The following is a 16,236-nucleotide window of genomic DNA, read 5'->3' on the forward strand; positions in this document are numbered from 1 at the left end:
AATCTCTACGATAAAATTTTTGTGCAACATGGGTCTATTTTATTTTCTGCAATTCTGTCCCCGAAAGGGTTAACACCTAGATTCACCGAGAATTAAAGCTATTGTTCTATATTAATTTATAAAAGTAATAATAAGACATTTAGTTCGATTTTATTTGAATTTTGTAAGCCTCGCAACAGTAACACTTTCAACAGTTATCTTTAAATATAATCGAATCTGATAATGTTGAAATTATTTTGAGATTTTATTTATTTCTTATTATTTTAATTCTAAGACACATTTAATTGTATTGAAAATACTCTTTCATAGATTATAAATCCCGATTTAAATTAGCGTCGAACGAATCTCTCCGCCACGTAAAATAAAGTGTAACGTCTGTAATCGCGTTACAGGAAGCTACCTAATTCTTTTGATATAAATCTTTCAACTTCGGCGCGCTTACATCGCTTCCTGCAAACGCTCCTCAATTATTGCCAGCTGAACCGGATCCCTGTCCTATCGTACCTTGTTCCCTAAGTTCCCGAGAAAACAACCGGACAAGAATCGCTGCCGGCTATTCGCGTCCATTAAAAATTCATCAGCCGATCGCGGCGGTAATCCGTGATTTCTTCGGCGGCGCTGACAGCTCCGCTGGGGAAATCGGGCTTTCGTTTTTCGTCGGAGTCGTCGGATCGAGAAGGGATTTCTTCGGAAAATGAAAATCAACCGGGAAGCCAGCGCGGCGCGACTTACGCGGCCAGCTGAATTATTCAGAGTGCACTCACCGATCACGTTCAGGGTGTAGTTCAGCGACATCTTCGGCTCCGTGCTGACCTGACACTCGTAAACCCCGGAGTCGCGATTTTGGGGCGACTTGATCTGTAGGGTCCAGTTCTCGGACTTGTCCAGATGGATCACTTGGAACCTCAGATCCGAGGTGTACATGAGAATGCCCGCGCTCAGGATATGCATGTCCCTTTTACGCATCCAGGACACCTGCAAGATAAACAGAAGCGAGCCGCTTTAAGCCCGGCGATTTCTCTAAATCCATCTTGAGGGCTCGCTGCCGCAGCTGCAGTCGCGCGCTGCACGGTGCACCGAGGCCGCAGGGACAAAAGTCGCGAAAGTCACTGATTCATGGTCGTTCGAAACTATGTTCGCACTGTGTTGAAATGTCCGAGTCCTCTGAATAATCATGTTTACGTACGGAGATTTCAGAAAATCGCATAACAATTAGAAAAAGAAATACAAATACCAAAACGATGCTTTACGAACCAAAAGAATTCACTATTGTATTTAGAAAATTCATCTAAATTACGGAAAAGCAACTTCTCAAATTCTTCGATATATTTTTTAATTCGAAGTAATTCGTGTATTTATTCGAAATGTTTTTATGCTTAAATATACAATTATATTTACAATAACGTTATACCGAGATGGATTTCGATATAAATAAAAAGACTCACTCTGTTTCATGTGTTTATTATTCATAAACAGGCCGGAAGCGATTGAATTTTCGCCCAAAAACAGGCGATCGGGCTGGGATTTAATTATCGTCTGACGCAGAATATACCGATGGGTTTCTTTGTGGTGGTTCCGATATCGCGTGGCGCAGTTGACGTAAATCCGATTGTAAAATTTGGACGTTTGTTCGTTGTTAATTTTGCAGAAATTCGGATTCAGAACGATGATTAAATCCGGTTGTTGCAAGTCGATGGGTCTCGGGGTCGCGCGATTCAAACTCCAGGTAACTCTGTTGAGAACAATTTCTTTGCCTCAAATCTGGGTTAATGTTTATTGATTTCAATCGGAATAGACGATAATGTTCGCAGCCAAGGAGACGCATTGCAGTTCAAATATTGTTTCCTTCGAATTGGAACATCTTACGAAGATTTATTTCACTGTTTTCACTCGTTTCGCCGAGTTCTTGCTGTCTCGGTTCTGTCTAAATGACAGAATTATTCGGACGATATGATTTCTGATGTCTCGCGATCCAATTTTTATGGTTGATCGTGTCGGAACGATCGCGTCCGTTAGTGCGACTGTATTGAAACTATTTGTTGAAGAGAAATTGTTACATAAACTTTGGAGATGAATAAAAATATAAATATCATTGCATTTACAAATATTCTCATTTCTAAAAATCATTTTTTTTTCTGCGATCTAGTAAATTAATAATCAACAGTAGATGAATAAGAAATTAATGATTAACAGTATATTAATCATGAATAAGGAATTAATGATTAACAGTATATTAATCATGAATAAGGAATTAATGGTTAACAGTATATTAATCATGAATAAGGAATTAATGATTAACAGTATATTAATCATGAATAAGGAATTAATGATTAACAGTATATTAATCATGAATAAGAAATTAATGATTAACAGTATATTAATCATGAATAAGGAATTAATGATCAACAGTATATTAATCATGAATAAGGAATTAATGATGAACTGACAGTAGATCAATAATTTAAAAAAAAATAACTAACAGTAGATTAACAATGAACAAGAAATTAATAATTAACAGTGAATTGATTAATTATTAATTGATTCTGTTTAATTTTGACTGTGAGTAACACTCGTATAAATTACAGTTCTACCTAGGACGTAGAATCAGTTCTACACGATGTAAGGAATAAGCCGCACATTTTTCTTAAAGTTGGACGAAAGACTTAACAGATTGCAACAGTTCCGGAGGAATACCGGCACCCTGAAACACAGATGACAAAACGCAAGCACCGAAAGCCGTCCTAAATCTCAGTCGGTCGGCGCGCATTTCTCGAAATCCTTTCTATAGCTTCTCATTGTTTCCGGCGCTAACCAGTCTGCAAACCGTTTAATGCCTGCACAAGGGCTCCCGGTATGGTTTTCGTGACCACGTCACAGCCACTGGTTCTAATTAATTTCCTCTCTTTCAGAGCCTTTAATTAGTAATCGCAAATGTCTGCTAAAGCATTTTCATTGACAAATTCTCTGCATAATTTATCGCGACTTTTCGCGTAGAAATTTTTTCTGCGATGTCATGTGAAATTTTATAAAAACGGCATCTCTTGAGTCAGATATTTGTGCTTCCATTAATGTAGTATGAGTAACAGAAAATTATTTTCATTGAGATGATATCAGGAACAATGGTAGTTTATTGCAATTTGAAACGATATTTATAAATGTGTCTTATTAGGAGAAATAGTGAATAATAGATTGACATGGGTGCTAGTAGAAGTAGCCAGCAATAGGCAGACATATTTTACAGTAGAAATAGTGAGTAATAGACAATATGTTTACTAGTAGAAGTAGTCACTATTAATCAGACATATTTACTGGTAGAATTAGCCACAAATAATCTGACATATTTAATAGCAGAATTAGCAGCCACTTATAATCAAACATATTTATTAGTAGAAGTAGCTAATAAATAATAAATAATATATAATATAATTAATATATATATAATATAATTAATATATATATTATATAAATAATATATAATATAAATAATAAATATATTATAATATAATAATAATCATATATATTTAACAGTAAATGTAGCCACTAATAATCATATATATTTAACAGTAAATGTAATCTCTAATAATCAGACACATGTATCAGTAGAATTAATGAGCCACAGACATATGTTGTGTCAGTAGTAGTAATCAGTAATAAACAGACATATGTACTAGCAGTAGTAGCTAATAATAAAGACATAAATACTAGTAGAAATAGTCATCAATATCCAGGCAAATATCAGTAGAAATATCCAATAATAAACAGTCAAATCTACAAGTAGAATTAGAGGCTCACTATCAAACGTGTGTATTTACCACCAAAACTATAACATAACAAACGGACATGATTAATAATATTCTGATAAACGGCTTTCTGATAAACTATTTCTATTTTGTGCAAGTTAATTACGTAGATTTGGCGAAGTTTCGTTTTTTGGCTCTCCGTAATACTTACTAATTATCGTTTAGATGTCTGCATAGACGATTCTGTAAGCTTCTTCGTACAATTTCCAATAGTTCCTGTCTGTCGCAGGCAACGTTTCCCGTAATAATTAATTCAGTAAATCGTTGTTACACGTCATGGAATTTTCTTGCGCAGAAAACTAGCCTGACCACAGACTTAGCTGGGGCCAGCGGGTTCGTTTCATAATTAATTTTCCGAATACACTTTCCCGGCCTGGTGTACAAGGGTACAATTAAAACCGTTTCAGACATTTACCTCGCGCGAAGTTTTTGTACAGTAATTACACAAGCTGCGAATTAACGCTCGTAATGAAAACGTTAGACTATTTACGCGACAAATTTTCTATGCGTTGGTAATCGCTTCGCGAGCTGCCCGGGATAATTTTCAAAAAGAGCCGAGCAATTAACTTAATTCGATAATTAACTCGCCATATTAAGCGATGGGAATTGTGCTCTTTAAGGATTCGCGGGATTACAAAATCGACCGAGTACGTTGCGACGAAGGAAACTCTTAGAACAAGCGCGACGAATAACAAGTTCCGTTTCAAGAACAATTATTGCACGGTGTTCTCAGAAATTCTGAAATCATTTGATCCGATGATCAATTAAATTTTTCGTCGGTTCGATGGGAATTCTGGGGATAGCCGGCCAAGGTATCTGGAACTAACAAGCAATACTCGATCACGAGCCAACAGGTTCCAATTAGTCAAATTAATCTGACTAAGTGATCATTTACGATCAGCACGTGTCATCGATAGGATCACGCAAGTGTTAGGCACTAATATCTTAACGGTAATCAATCTTACTAACATGCCAGGATTGCGAACTTACAATATTATAAAACTTCGCGACACGATAATAAACGATTCGCGTGTTCAACAATTACGTTCACGCTATATTGAACATTAACGTGTTAATCAATTACGTTGTCGCGTGGAAACTATGATTATAAACTAAAATTATCAATCGTGCGGAAACTGTATCGCACAATTATATCAAACGTAGTGTAATCATACAAATAATGTCTACAAAATTTACTTTGTAATAAACAGAATCGCACATCTTTGCGCAATTATGGTATATGCATGATTAAAAAATACGACTGAACGTGTATATTAATCGAGAATTAAAAGCAGGAATTAATCAAAGTAATCTATTATTTAGCACAGAGATATTTCTGTTTTAATTCTGATTTCCATAAGTTTAAAATTTGTACAAGGCAAAACAAGATAAAATAAGATTCGTACAAATGGCAACTTACTAGTTCACACTGGAAAATAGAAAACTGTTCCGAGTTCAATTCAATCCGTTGTATTTCTAATATCGAAATAATATATAATAACCGAATGTAATTTTCATTTCTATTATTTCTAATATCGAAATAATATATAATAACCGAATGTAATTTTCATTTCTATTATTTCTAATATCGAAATAATACATAATAACCGAATGTAATTTTCATTTCTATTATTTCTAATATCGATATAATATATAATAACCGAATGTAATTTTCATTTCCATTATTTCTAATATCGAAATAATATATAATAACCGAATGTCATTTTCATTTCTATTATTTCTAATATCGAAATAATATATAATAACCGAATGTAATTTTCATTTCCATTATTTCTGATATCGATATAATACATAATAACCGAATGTAATTTTCATTTCTATTATTTCTAATATCGAAATAATACATAAATACGGTGTTTCGTTAAGTTTTTGTTTAAATATCACTGAAAACGTAAAACTTGCTGCGAGTCCATTATCATTCGTACCGCTTCAATTATTGTTGAAATTATGAAAAAATAACCTACTTCCTCGCTTAGCCGACGTGTCTTACAATTGACTTGTCTTACAATTCCTATTTTGCATAGAGATCCACAGTCTAACGATTAGAGATATCTTCACGGTAACGAACGCGGGCGAGTACTTCGAAGCAATTGCAACGGCAGCGCGGGAGAGGTAAAGGAGAACAGGCAATTGCCGAGACATAATGTATCCTTACGGTCCCGAAAGTCGATCGCAAGTGCCGCATTGAATATCGAACCAGCATCCTTGGCTCCAAGTATATCAATCGCGTATGGAATTCGAAATTTCACGGACGAATACTGGAAACGCTCGGCTCCCGTGTAACGATCTATCCCGACGAAGCGCGTCCATTGTTCACACGGAAGATATTTGCGAGTACCGGCACCCGAATACCTCTCGCCATCCGAACTATCGTCCAAGTAATCCGCAGAAGTTCCCCGGATCGCAGACCGGCTCCTTGGACAAGGACAAAACCAGTTCGCGATTTGTCAATCGGCAATATTATTCTGCGGATAGCCCAGAAGTGTCTTCTTGTTGTCCTCCGTCGCGGAACTTCCTGGAATGGAAATTGCGCGCACCACCGCCAGGAATACCGGTACGCGAGCGTGAAACGAGTCCTCTGTTCCTAATTAATCGATCGTTATTACGCCAGCTGTAATCCCGTAATCGGTTAGTACAAACTGCGCGAACGACGAATATTGTTCGCTCAAGAATCGCTTCAGCCGTTTGTCCGTTCGACGAATATTTTTTTTTGTCCTGCGCACAGTTTCTTGGAATTGCAATTTTCTAATGCAATGTAAATAAATAAATTTATTTATTATTTTATTATATTATTTATATTATTATTTTATATTTAATATAATATAATATTTATTATATTATATTATAATTATTATTTTATATTTAATATAATATAATAATAATATAATAATATATTTATATTATTATATTATTATTTTGATTTATAAAACTGTAATGTATGTTATCTTGATTTTTGTACAGTCTTTTTCTAACAGGAACCCAATTTATGCGCTAATTAAAGTGAAGCAGCTTTCAGACATTTTTGTTCAAAAACCGATTCGTAAGAAATCTGTTTTATGATTGTGATTGTAATAAGTTCTAAGAATTTTTACGTACTCCCCTGATCGTCCAATAAACAATATGTAACGTTATATTTCTAATTTTAAGTAATCTATATTTTCTAATCGAAATGTGAACAATGTTGAGCTTTTCAGAATGTTCCCAATTTCAATTAGCAAGTCAATTCAAAATTAAAGAACGTTCATAATTTGTTATCAAGTTCTGTTCCTACGTATACGTTTAAATTGTATTCACATGAATTATTAGAGAATATCACTTAAATGTGTATTACTAGAAAGTAATTACGTTAAGACGTATTACTAGACACGACGTCTTTTCCGTGGGCAACGAAAGCTTGACAATTTGTAAGCCGCTCGAAATGTCAAGTTTCCAATAATAGTTGAAACGCTCGCTAGACCATCGCATTAGAGTATTTAGTCGTCGGAAGATCAATCACCTAACTGCGACGCGGACAGCTGACGGTGATTTCTAAAAGTAATATTGATGACATTTGCTACAATAGGCATTATTACAATAGAGCTTCGTACAATACGTGAGATACGTTTGTGATATATGAATCCGTTTTATGGAAGTCGCATCGGCTGTACAACCGTGAATTAGGTATGCGCATAAATTCATTTGCAACGGTTGATTTTAAACGCAGCTTAATTCACTTTATGAACGTCATAAAACTATTACCATCAATTATGGAAACATTGTTGCGTCGTTAGTAGGCTTCGTACATCTCTGTACGTTTCTGTGATTCAACAAGAAATCTTTCGAGTTGCACCGGTACGGCTGATTTCGATTTTAACACGCATTTTAACACATTTTCCAGCTCATTTTAACACGTATTTCACGCAGTACATTTATTTTGATTGTTAATATCAGGGACAATGATAATTTCGTGAAATTTGAAACAATTTTTAATAAATGTGTCTTTTTCGTAGAAAAAGTCAGTGACACACAGACGTAGGTACTAGTAGATGTAGTGAGGATTAGTCAGACATGTATATCAGTAGAAATAGCCAGTGGTAGGCAGACATATTTTCCAGTAGTAGCAGCCAATAATAGACGGACGTAAATACGAAATCTGCGAAAATTTGCAATACGATTAATCGAAACTGTAGAAATAGAAAAAAAATCTGTTCATCGAAAAGTCACTGCACATTATTTTCTCAATTGATCCTTTCTACTTCAGTGGTGATTCGGTGACAACTAGAACTTGTTATATCACGAAATTCGCAGATCAGCCACGATATTTCTCGGCAACGGAATCTCCGCGAAGCTTCCACGAAATTTCGATATTAATAACAATGCTTTTGTCAACCCTTCCGCCCTGTACACAAAGTAATCCGCTGCGTAAAAGTTCCTTCGACCTGCTTCGTATTTAGCGAACACTCGTTGACTGCTCGGAGCCCAGTGGCCTCAATTTTCAGCGACCCATTCTCGTCAGTCCGAGTGGGAAAACGCGTTTCGTCCTCGTAAGCGCGTCCGAGAATTTAATACGAAAGTTTCCTCGTCCCACCAAAATTTTTCCCAGAACACTGGGCCTTTGACCTCCCGAACTATAGCCGTTCGCACAACATCACAGCCGGACCCTGGGTCACGCTGATCCACTATAAAGAATTACCGAACACATATTTACATATTCATAACTACAAACACGCGGCCGATTTTATGCATCCGTATTCAGCTCACAGTTTCCAAGATATTTTTAAACGGAGTTCGGCACATTATTCTCTCGGATTGTTTCGAATAAATATTTATCGAAGATAATTATACGCGAACGAATTCCTTTTGGTCGAATATTTTATTGGAATAATTCATTATTTGGTAGAAGTTATTCTATCTATTCATTCGAATAATTCGAATGATGATTCGACTATTTTATTCAAATAATTCGAATGATGATTCGACTATTTCATTCGAATAATTCGAATGACGATTCGACTATTTTATTCGAATAATTCGAATGATGATTCGACTATTTTATTCGAATAATTCGAATGATGATTCGACTATTTCATTCGAATAATTCGAATGACGATTCGACTATTTCATTCGAATAATTCGAATGATGAATCGACTATTTTATTCGAATAATTCGAATGATGATTCGACTATTTTATTCGAATAATTCGAATGATGATTCGACTATTTTATTCGAATAATTCGAATGATGATTCGAATATTTTATTCGAATAATTCACTATTCGTTAGAGATTATTCTATCTATTTATTCGAATAATTCGAATGATTCTTTATTTGAATAATTCTAATAATTCTTTATTCGAGTAATTCTTTATTCGAATAATTCTTTATTCGAATGATTCGAAAAAGTAATATGGGAGAAACAAAGCGACAAACGGTGAAGAAACACTCCATATTCTATATATCATTCTTATTCAAATCAATTATTTCCCGCGTGAATTTCTGCACGAATAAATTTTGATTCGCTAGAATATTTATTCGACAGTGCCGAATAAGATTTTATTCGTTAGTCTTTATCCTTTATTTTAACCAACGCTGTTCTTAAACTCATTCATGAATCCTTGGATCCATGATGTTCTCAAATATTACATATTAAATTAATCAAACTCTGTACATCTATTCCAATAAAATATTAATAACATCGTCCAGAAGAACCTTAAACAAAAAAATCATTTAAAGTATCCCTATATTTTTTCCTACGATCAAAATCAAATGATACATTCGAGCTGGCCAAATCGTATCATTTATTTCGCTTTATGGGGATAGAGAAAAGATTGAAATAATACGAATTCGGCAGGTTCAGAGCATCGCTCGTCGAGGTGAATCGAAGTGACCCGGCATTGGTGAGGCAGCGAGTGAATTCGGGAGCGCGACGGGAGCCAAGATGCAACATCAGCGTCTCGGCGCGGCGTTTCACGGCTCGTTCGTCAAACCGAACGAAACGAACGGACCCGTCATTCATCGGGACGCTGTTGGTGGTAACCAGGGGCGTTCCGCCTGTGGAACAGGTGAGATCGATACCCGTCAATTTCGAATGAGCGCTGATCGGGGTGTTTCAGCGACCTCATAAATAATGAACCGCTCGCAGATATGGCGCCGATACTGGCCGGCGTTGTAAACAATGTCCGTGGCCGCGCGCGGAATATGACAGGACATTTGACGCGCGATGAAGGAGATCCACCCGGCCAGATATACGGGCCAATCATTCTGTTTTGGCGCTGATTCCATGGGGCCCAGGCTAAAGGAATTTATTATACACCGGTAAATAACCACCTGTGAAAAGAGATATTGTGGCTCCGAGTCCTGAAAACGTGGCCAGAATTGGTTGCATTTTGTATGGTGGAAACCGAACAACATCTACATAATTTCGTGGCAACAATTATTTTATCAACAGATTACATCTCACACGAGAACTACTCGAAATGTATTTTCTCGCGGATTTATTTCAAACCATTGTTCTATAATATTGGATATATTATTGATACATACTATTGTATCGATATACTTTTGTCTTTGGTCTGTATGGCATAATTTACAATTATATTTAATGTTAAATTGACACCTTTATTTAATATCGTATTAATATTATTTAAATTTATATTTAAATCACACTTAAATCATATTAATATTAATAATAGCCTTTATTTAAAATCGTATTTAATATTAGGTTAATACCTTCATTTAAAATCATATTTAATATTAGGTTAATACCTTTATTTAAAATCATATTTAATATTAGGTTAATATCTCTATTTAAAATCTTCATTTGTAATCTTCTGTAATATTATATTAATGTCTTCATTTAAAATCACATTTAATATCATATTAGTACCTTTATTTAAAATCTTTATTTACAGTCTTATTTAATATTATATTAATATCTTTATTAAAAATTATGCCGTTTATTATTACATATTTTATGAGCATACTTTTTATAATGATCGTATTTTTTATAATTGATTCCATTCGTTATTACCATTTTGGACCACATGTTTGTTCTACTTAACAAATTGTGTTAAAAATCAGGAAATTAAACATTTTTATCACAGTTAATTCCAGAACTGTTACATTAAATTGTATCCGTTATAACAATATAATTACAGCCAAACATCGAAAAGTGATTGATATTCAAAAAATATACAAAATCGAAAATTCAGCACCCTCGATAAATCGTCTGAAGTTATGAATTGTGGCGAACGTTTTAGGAAAAGTTGCCCATGGCGCGCCACTCCGTTCAGATTAATGTTTTATTGGATCGTGTAAATACAATTGGGGGTTTGTTGTCTGTCACCGGCATTAAATCGAATATTCACGTAAACGCCGTTCAATTATATTGGGGCTCGCATGCATCTACATATTGCATGAGAACTTTATTATCATTCCTGCGAACTGATCCGCGTTTAATTAATTAACGTTGCGATTTTCGTGCCATCGTCGGTCCTAGGGTAGAAATAGGATTCGTCGATTTGCAATGATAATTAGGGGAAAATTTGTGACACCGATATTATGGATCTGCTTCCGCAATATTGCGTGGCGCGGCGCACCGAATACTACAATATCGAATTATTTTTGGCACAATGACTTTTAACAAGTGCTCGATATTGTTGCGATTATACGATATTCACAGCTGCGCCGAAGCTGTTCGAGTTTCATAATGAATAAAATTCGGCCGTGGTTTTCAATTTTTGTGCTGCGGAATCGGGTCGGTTAGAGCGTCTCATGGGAATTTACTGCGTCGAGTTTTCCAAATGCTGGCAATTATTCGAGGAAAGAAGAATTCATTTTATTCGGATGATCAATATTTTTATTTTAAATTTTGTTGTTTCAATTTTGTTGTCCTTGAAAAATCCAATTTTATTTTCGATATTTTCTCGCGTGGTCATTGTTACATACTATGATTTTTATTATGATTTTCACCGTTAAATTTACTGATTTATGCCATGATTTACATTATGATTTTCGTTACTTAGTGGACATTTAAGTACAGTCTCTTCTAAAACTAAATAACAGGGTGTTAATCTCGTGTGACCAAAAATTCTTTCTTTCAATTCCGTGCACATCTAAGTAATGTTTTTACTAACACTAATTATACGTATCAGTAATTTTTATTTCATTGAATAAGCTACAAATTTGTTGTTACTGTAAAATTGCTGCAAGAGTCGAACACGACTCGTACGTTAAATAAAGATACACAGCACAGTACACGGCCCACGCGTACGCTAGAATAACGACTAATTACTGTTCTTCCAATTTGTCGTGTAATTAACGCACGCGGTGTGCACAGCAAGAAACCGGTCGCGAAAAATTCGAAAATAAAACTTGAAAATAAAACTTGGTTGTACGAACGACGACGCGGCTGTTCCCCAGTAATTGATCGCGACGATTCATCATTCGCGACTAATCAATAAAGTGACATTTCAATACCGGGTTGGCCATTCAACATTAATTCTCGCGCGCGATCAACGGGATTTTTGTTCGAGTTAATAGAAACTTTTCACGGGTGCCGAGATTCGATTTCAAATCACTGGAACGGATTTTATGCTTTTCGATTCCCTTTTTGTTCGCGGGTGTGAATTATATTCGGGACTGTTCCGCGCACAGGCAAATTCTAAAGCCTTTTTTTCGGGGCTGTCCGTACGTTTCCTGGCATTTTTCTGCGTAATCTTTTTCATTCGCGGATCGAATCCGGCCGTTACAGAGACGGCCGAAAGCATTCGGGCTTTTAAGATAAGTGCTATAATGCACGTGAATATACAATTGCTTCGTTTAATATGTCCTCGATCGATGGAATTTTTGCATATCGGAATTCCGCGACCGTACCCGAGGCCGTTTGATTCGGAAACTATCTTCGGCAGATTTCTGCTAATTTATGCCACATCGCATCCAAAAGTCGCAGCGTTCGCGGTTGGTTAATTGACCGCGGATTTTTATGCAAGATAAAAATAATTTATCGCAATTGTATGAAACGAAAGTAGAATGTTTTGAATACTCTTGATAAATCGAAAATAATTAAACTCTCTTCTGCAATTCCCTTATCAATTTTTGCCAAGTATGCGTCAAATTCGCAGTCTGCTAGTAAAAATACTCGATGACATACAACTAAACCTTACAATTTTTATTATATTAAGAAATATGCTCGATGACATTAAATTAATCCCTACAATTTTTATTTTATTAAGGAAAATGCTCGATGGCATAAAACTAATCCTTACAATTTTTATTTTATTAAGAAAAATATTCGATGACATAAAACTAATCCTTACAGTTTTTATTTTATTAAGAAAAATGCTCGATGACATAAAATTAATCCCTACAATTTTTATTTTATTAAGGAAAATGCTCGATGACAAAATTAATCCCTACAATTTTTATTTTATTAAGGAAAATGCTCGATGGCATAAAACTAATCCTTACAATTTTTATTTTATTAAGAAAAATATTCGATGACATAAAACTAATCCTTACAATTTTTATTATATTAAGAAAAATGCTCGATGACATAAAATTAATCCCTACAATTTTTATTTTATTAAGGAAAATGCTCGATGACAAAATTAATCCCTACAATTTTTATTTTATTAAGGAAAATGCTCGATGGCATAAAACTAATCCTTACAATTTTTATTTTATTAAGAAAAATATTCGATGACATAAAACTAATCCTTACAGTTTTTATTTTATTAAGAAAAATGCTCGATGACATAAAACTAATCCTTACAGTTTTTATTTTATTAAGGAAAATACTCGGTGACATAAAACTAATACTTACAGTTTTTATTTTATTAAGGAAAATACTCGATGACATAAAACTAATACTTACAGTTTTTATTTTATTAAGGAAAATGCTCGATGGCATAAAACTAATCCTTACAATTTTTATTTTATCAAGAAAAATGCTCGATGACACATAACTAATCCTTATAACTTTTATTTTATTACGAAAAATATTCGATGACAAAACTAATCCTTACAATTTTCATTTTATCACGAAAAATATTCGATGACATAAAACTAATCCTTACAATTTTCATTTTATTAGTAAAAATACTCGATGGCATAAAACTAATCCTTACAATTTTTATTTTATCAAGAAAAATGCTCGATGACATAAAACTAATCCTTACAATTTTCATTTTATTAAGAAAAATACTCGCTGACATAAAACTAAACTTTACAATCTTTACTTTATCAAGAAAAATACCTTAATCTGATGAAATTTCAGAGTTCGTTAGCATGACAGAGTATTAAAAAAAAAGAAAAAAACACTCACCGCAGTGATTCGAACATTTTTCGAAAGCGGCGTATCAAGATGTCCGTGTTACCGTATCGAATGAACGTTCGCGTTATTATTTGAAAAATCGAGTGCCGCGACGCGGTTTGCCGGCATAACAGAGAAAAAATCGATCTGCGTGCAAAGAGAGCGTCCCGGTTTCTCAGTTTTCACAGAATACCCTGACGGTCTCCGCGATACGGGATGCGGCGTTTAAAAAATCGTATATCGGAATACTTGTTTACGTTTTCCGGGGTTTATATCTGCGCGGCCCCCTTCCTGCCCCGTGATTTATGACTCATAAACGTATCCCGCCGTGCCGACCGATTTCCACAAATATACGAGAGATCGGAACGTTATTGCGAGCCGGCCCGGGTTATATGTTCCACGCAATCAGCGGATTAAATCGTTATCCGTGCCACGGAGAATTCGAGATCTATTTTTCATTCACCGGAGACGCTGGTTACCGCGCCCGTGAAATGTAACAGCCGATGGCCTCCGAACGCTTTAATATCGTTGAACATTTAAATAACATCGTTGCCAATATCGGCGCCCCGCCGGCTACGCCGCGCATTGTTTCAAACGTGTGTACCTACTTATCGATCAAACGGTTTTCATCCTTTTTCCGTATCGCGCCGGTGCGACCGAATCGAAGAATTTAGGAGAACTAATTCGAAATTCTCCAAGAAATAAAATTCGAGGTATATATAACTATACACCTATAGTTATTACCTAAATTATTATGTAATATAAATATTTAATGTAATATAAATAATATAAGTGCGATAAATACTATAATATAATAATATAATACTTATAATACTATAATATAATAATATAATACTTATAATACTATAATATAATAATATAATACTTATAATACTATAATATAATACTATAGTACTTATAATACTATAATATAATACTATAATACTTATAATACTATAATATAATACTATAATATAATACTATAATATAATACTATAATATAATACTATAATATAATACTATAAATACTATAAATACTATAATATAATATAAATTATTATATATTGTTATTACCTAAATTAACCTAATTATACCTATAGTTCACCTAAATAATATAATATATGATATCCTAATAATATAAATAGAGGATTTTTATGAAAAGTAAAAATTATCTGCATTGATTGCACGAAATAGATGAAATAGTTCTTCCTTTTTATAACAATTTCAATAGATTACGATAACGACAGTTTAAAATTCCTTTTATCTGTCTACTATTTCAAATTGCAATCACTCAATTTTACTACGAACAAATAAAATCCGTTTATCGATGTTAAAATGTTGATTTACATTTGCGGAACACGGAATCAGCGATTCACAAATTTTTGTTCTATTGGTCGCTAAATATTTTCAAATTATGATCATTCGCATATGTCGAATTATCATTGCGTTGTACAGCGTGCAGCGTGATGGTATCGCTTAATGTAATTAGCCTTTCATTACTGACTGATGAGGTTATTAATAGCAATGATATAAATGCTAACGCGGCTCTTGATGGTACATACGCGTGTTAGGAAGAAGAGTTTGTGATTACCAGTCAACTCATATCGCAATTACAGCACGAAAGGATTTGTACTTTTGTTAAATGTTAAGGGAATTTTTAGTTCAAGCGTACACAAGTTTCTTAGTATGATTTCAATGTTTCTGATCAGTTCATGAAAATTAATTTAAGGATATTGTCGCGTTATTTTTAATTTGTTAAAAGTATTCGATAATGGAATATATACATTATTATTCTACTTCCGTTTTATACAATTATAAGAAGTCATTTTTATTTTGCATAAAGATCCACAGTCTAACTAGACTGTGTGCGTGTGTTCAGAGTACCTTAAACGTTTTTAATTAATTCGTAGAATGTTCTCTGTTAACAATTCACAACCTTATTTTTATTTCTGGCTAATAGTTATTAACTTTGGCTACTAGAGTATATATAGAGTATATTATATACTCTAGTATAGTATATTATAGTATATTATATACTCTATATATACTCTATATTATATACTTATATTATATACTCTATATATACTTTATATTATATACTTATATTATATACTCTATATATAC

The 16,236-nt window shown here is 34.0% G+C and overlaps 1 protein-coding gene across 1 annotated transcript in view; it reads right to left on the reverse strand.

Moving 5' to 3' along the window:
• The window catches only part of dpr1 (defective proboscis extension response 1), a 637,236-nt gene that overhangs the window by 262,381 nt on the left and 358,619 nt on the right, over positions 1-16,236 (reverse strand). Inside the window, exon 3 of the mRNA XM_033480167.2 lies at positions 765-975. Within this exon, the coding sequence (XP_033336058.1) occupies positions 765-975 (211 nt within the window). The remainder of the gene's footprint in view (positions 1-764; positions 976-16,236) is intronic.

The sequence above is a fragment of the Megalopta genalis genome, chromosome 11 (assembly GCF_051020955.1).
Source record: "Megalopta genalis isolate 19385.01 chromosome 11, iyMegGena1_principal, whole genome shotgun sequence".
Taxonomy (NCBI): Eukaryota; Metazoa; Arthropoda; class Insecta; order Hymenoptera; family Halictidae; genus Megalopta; species Megalopta genalis.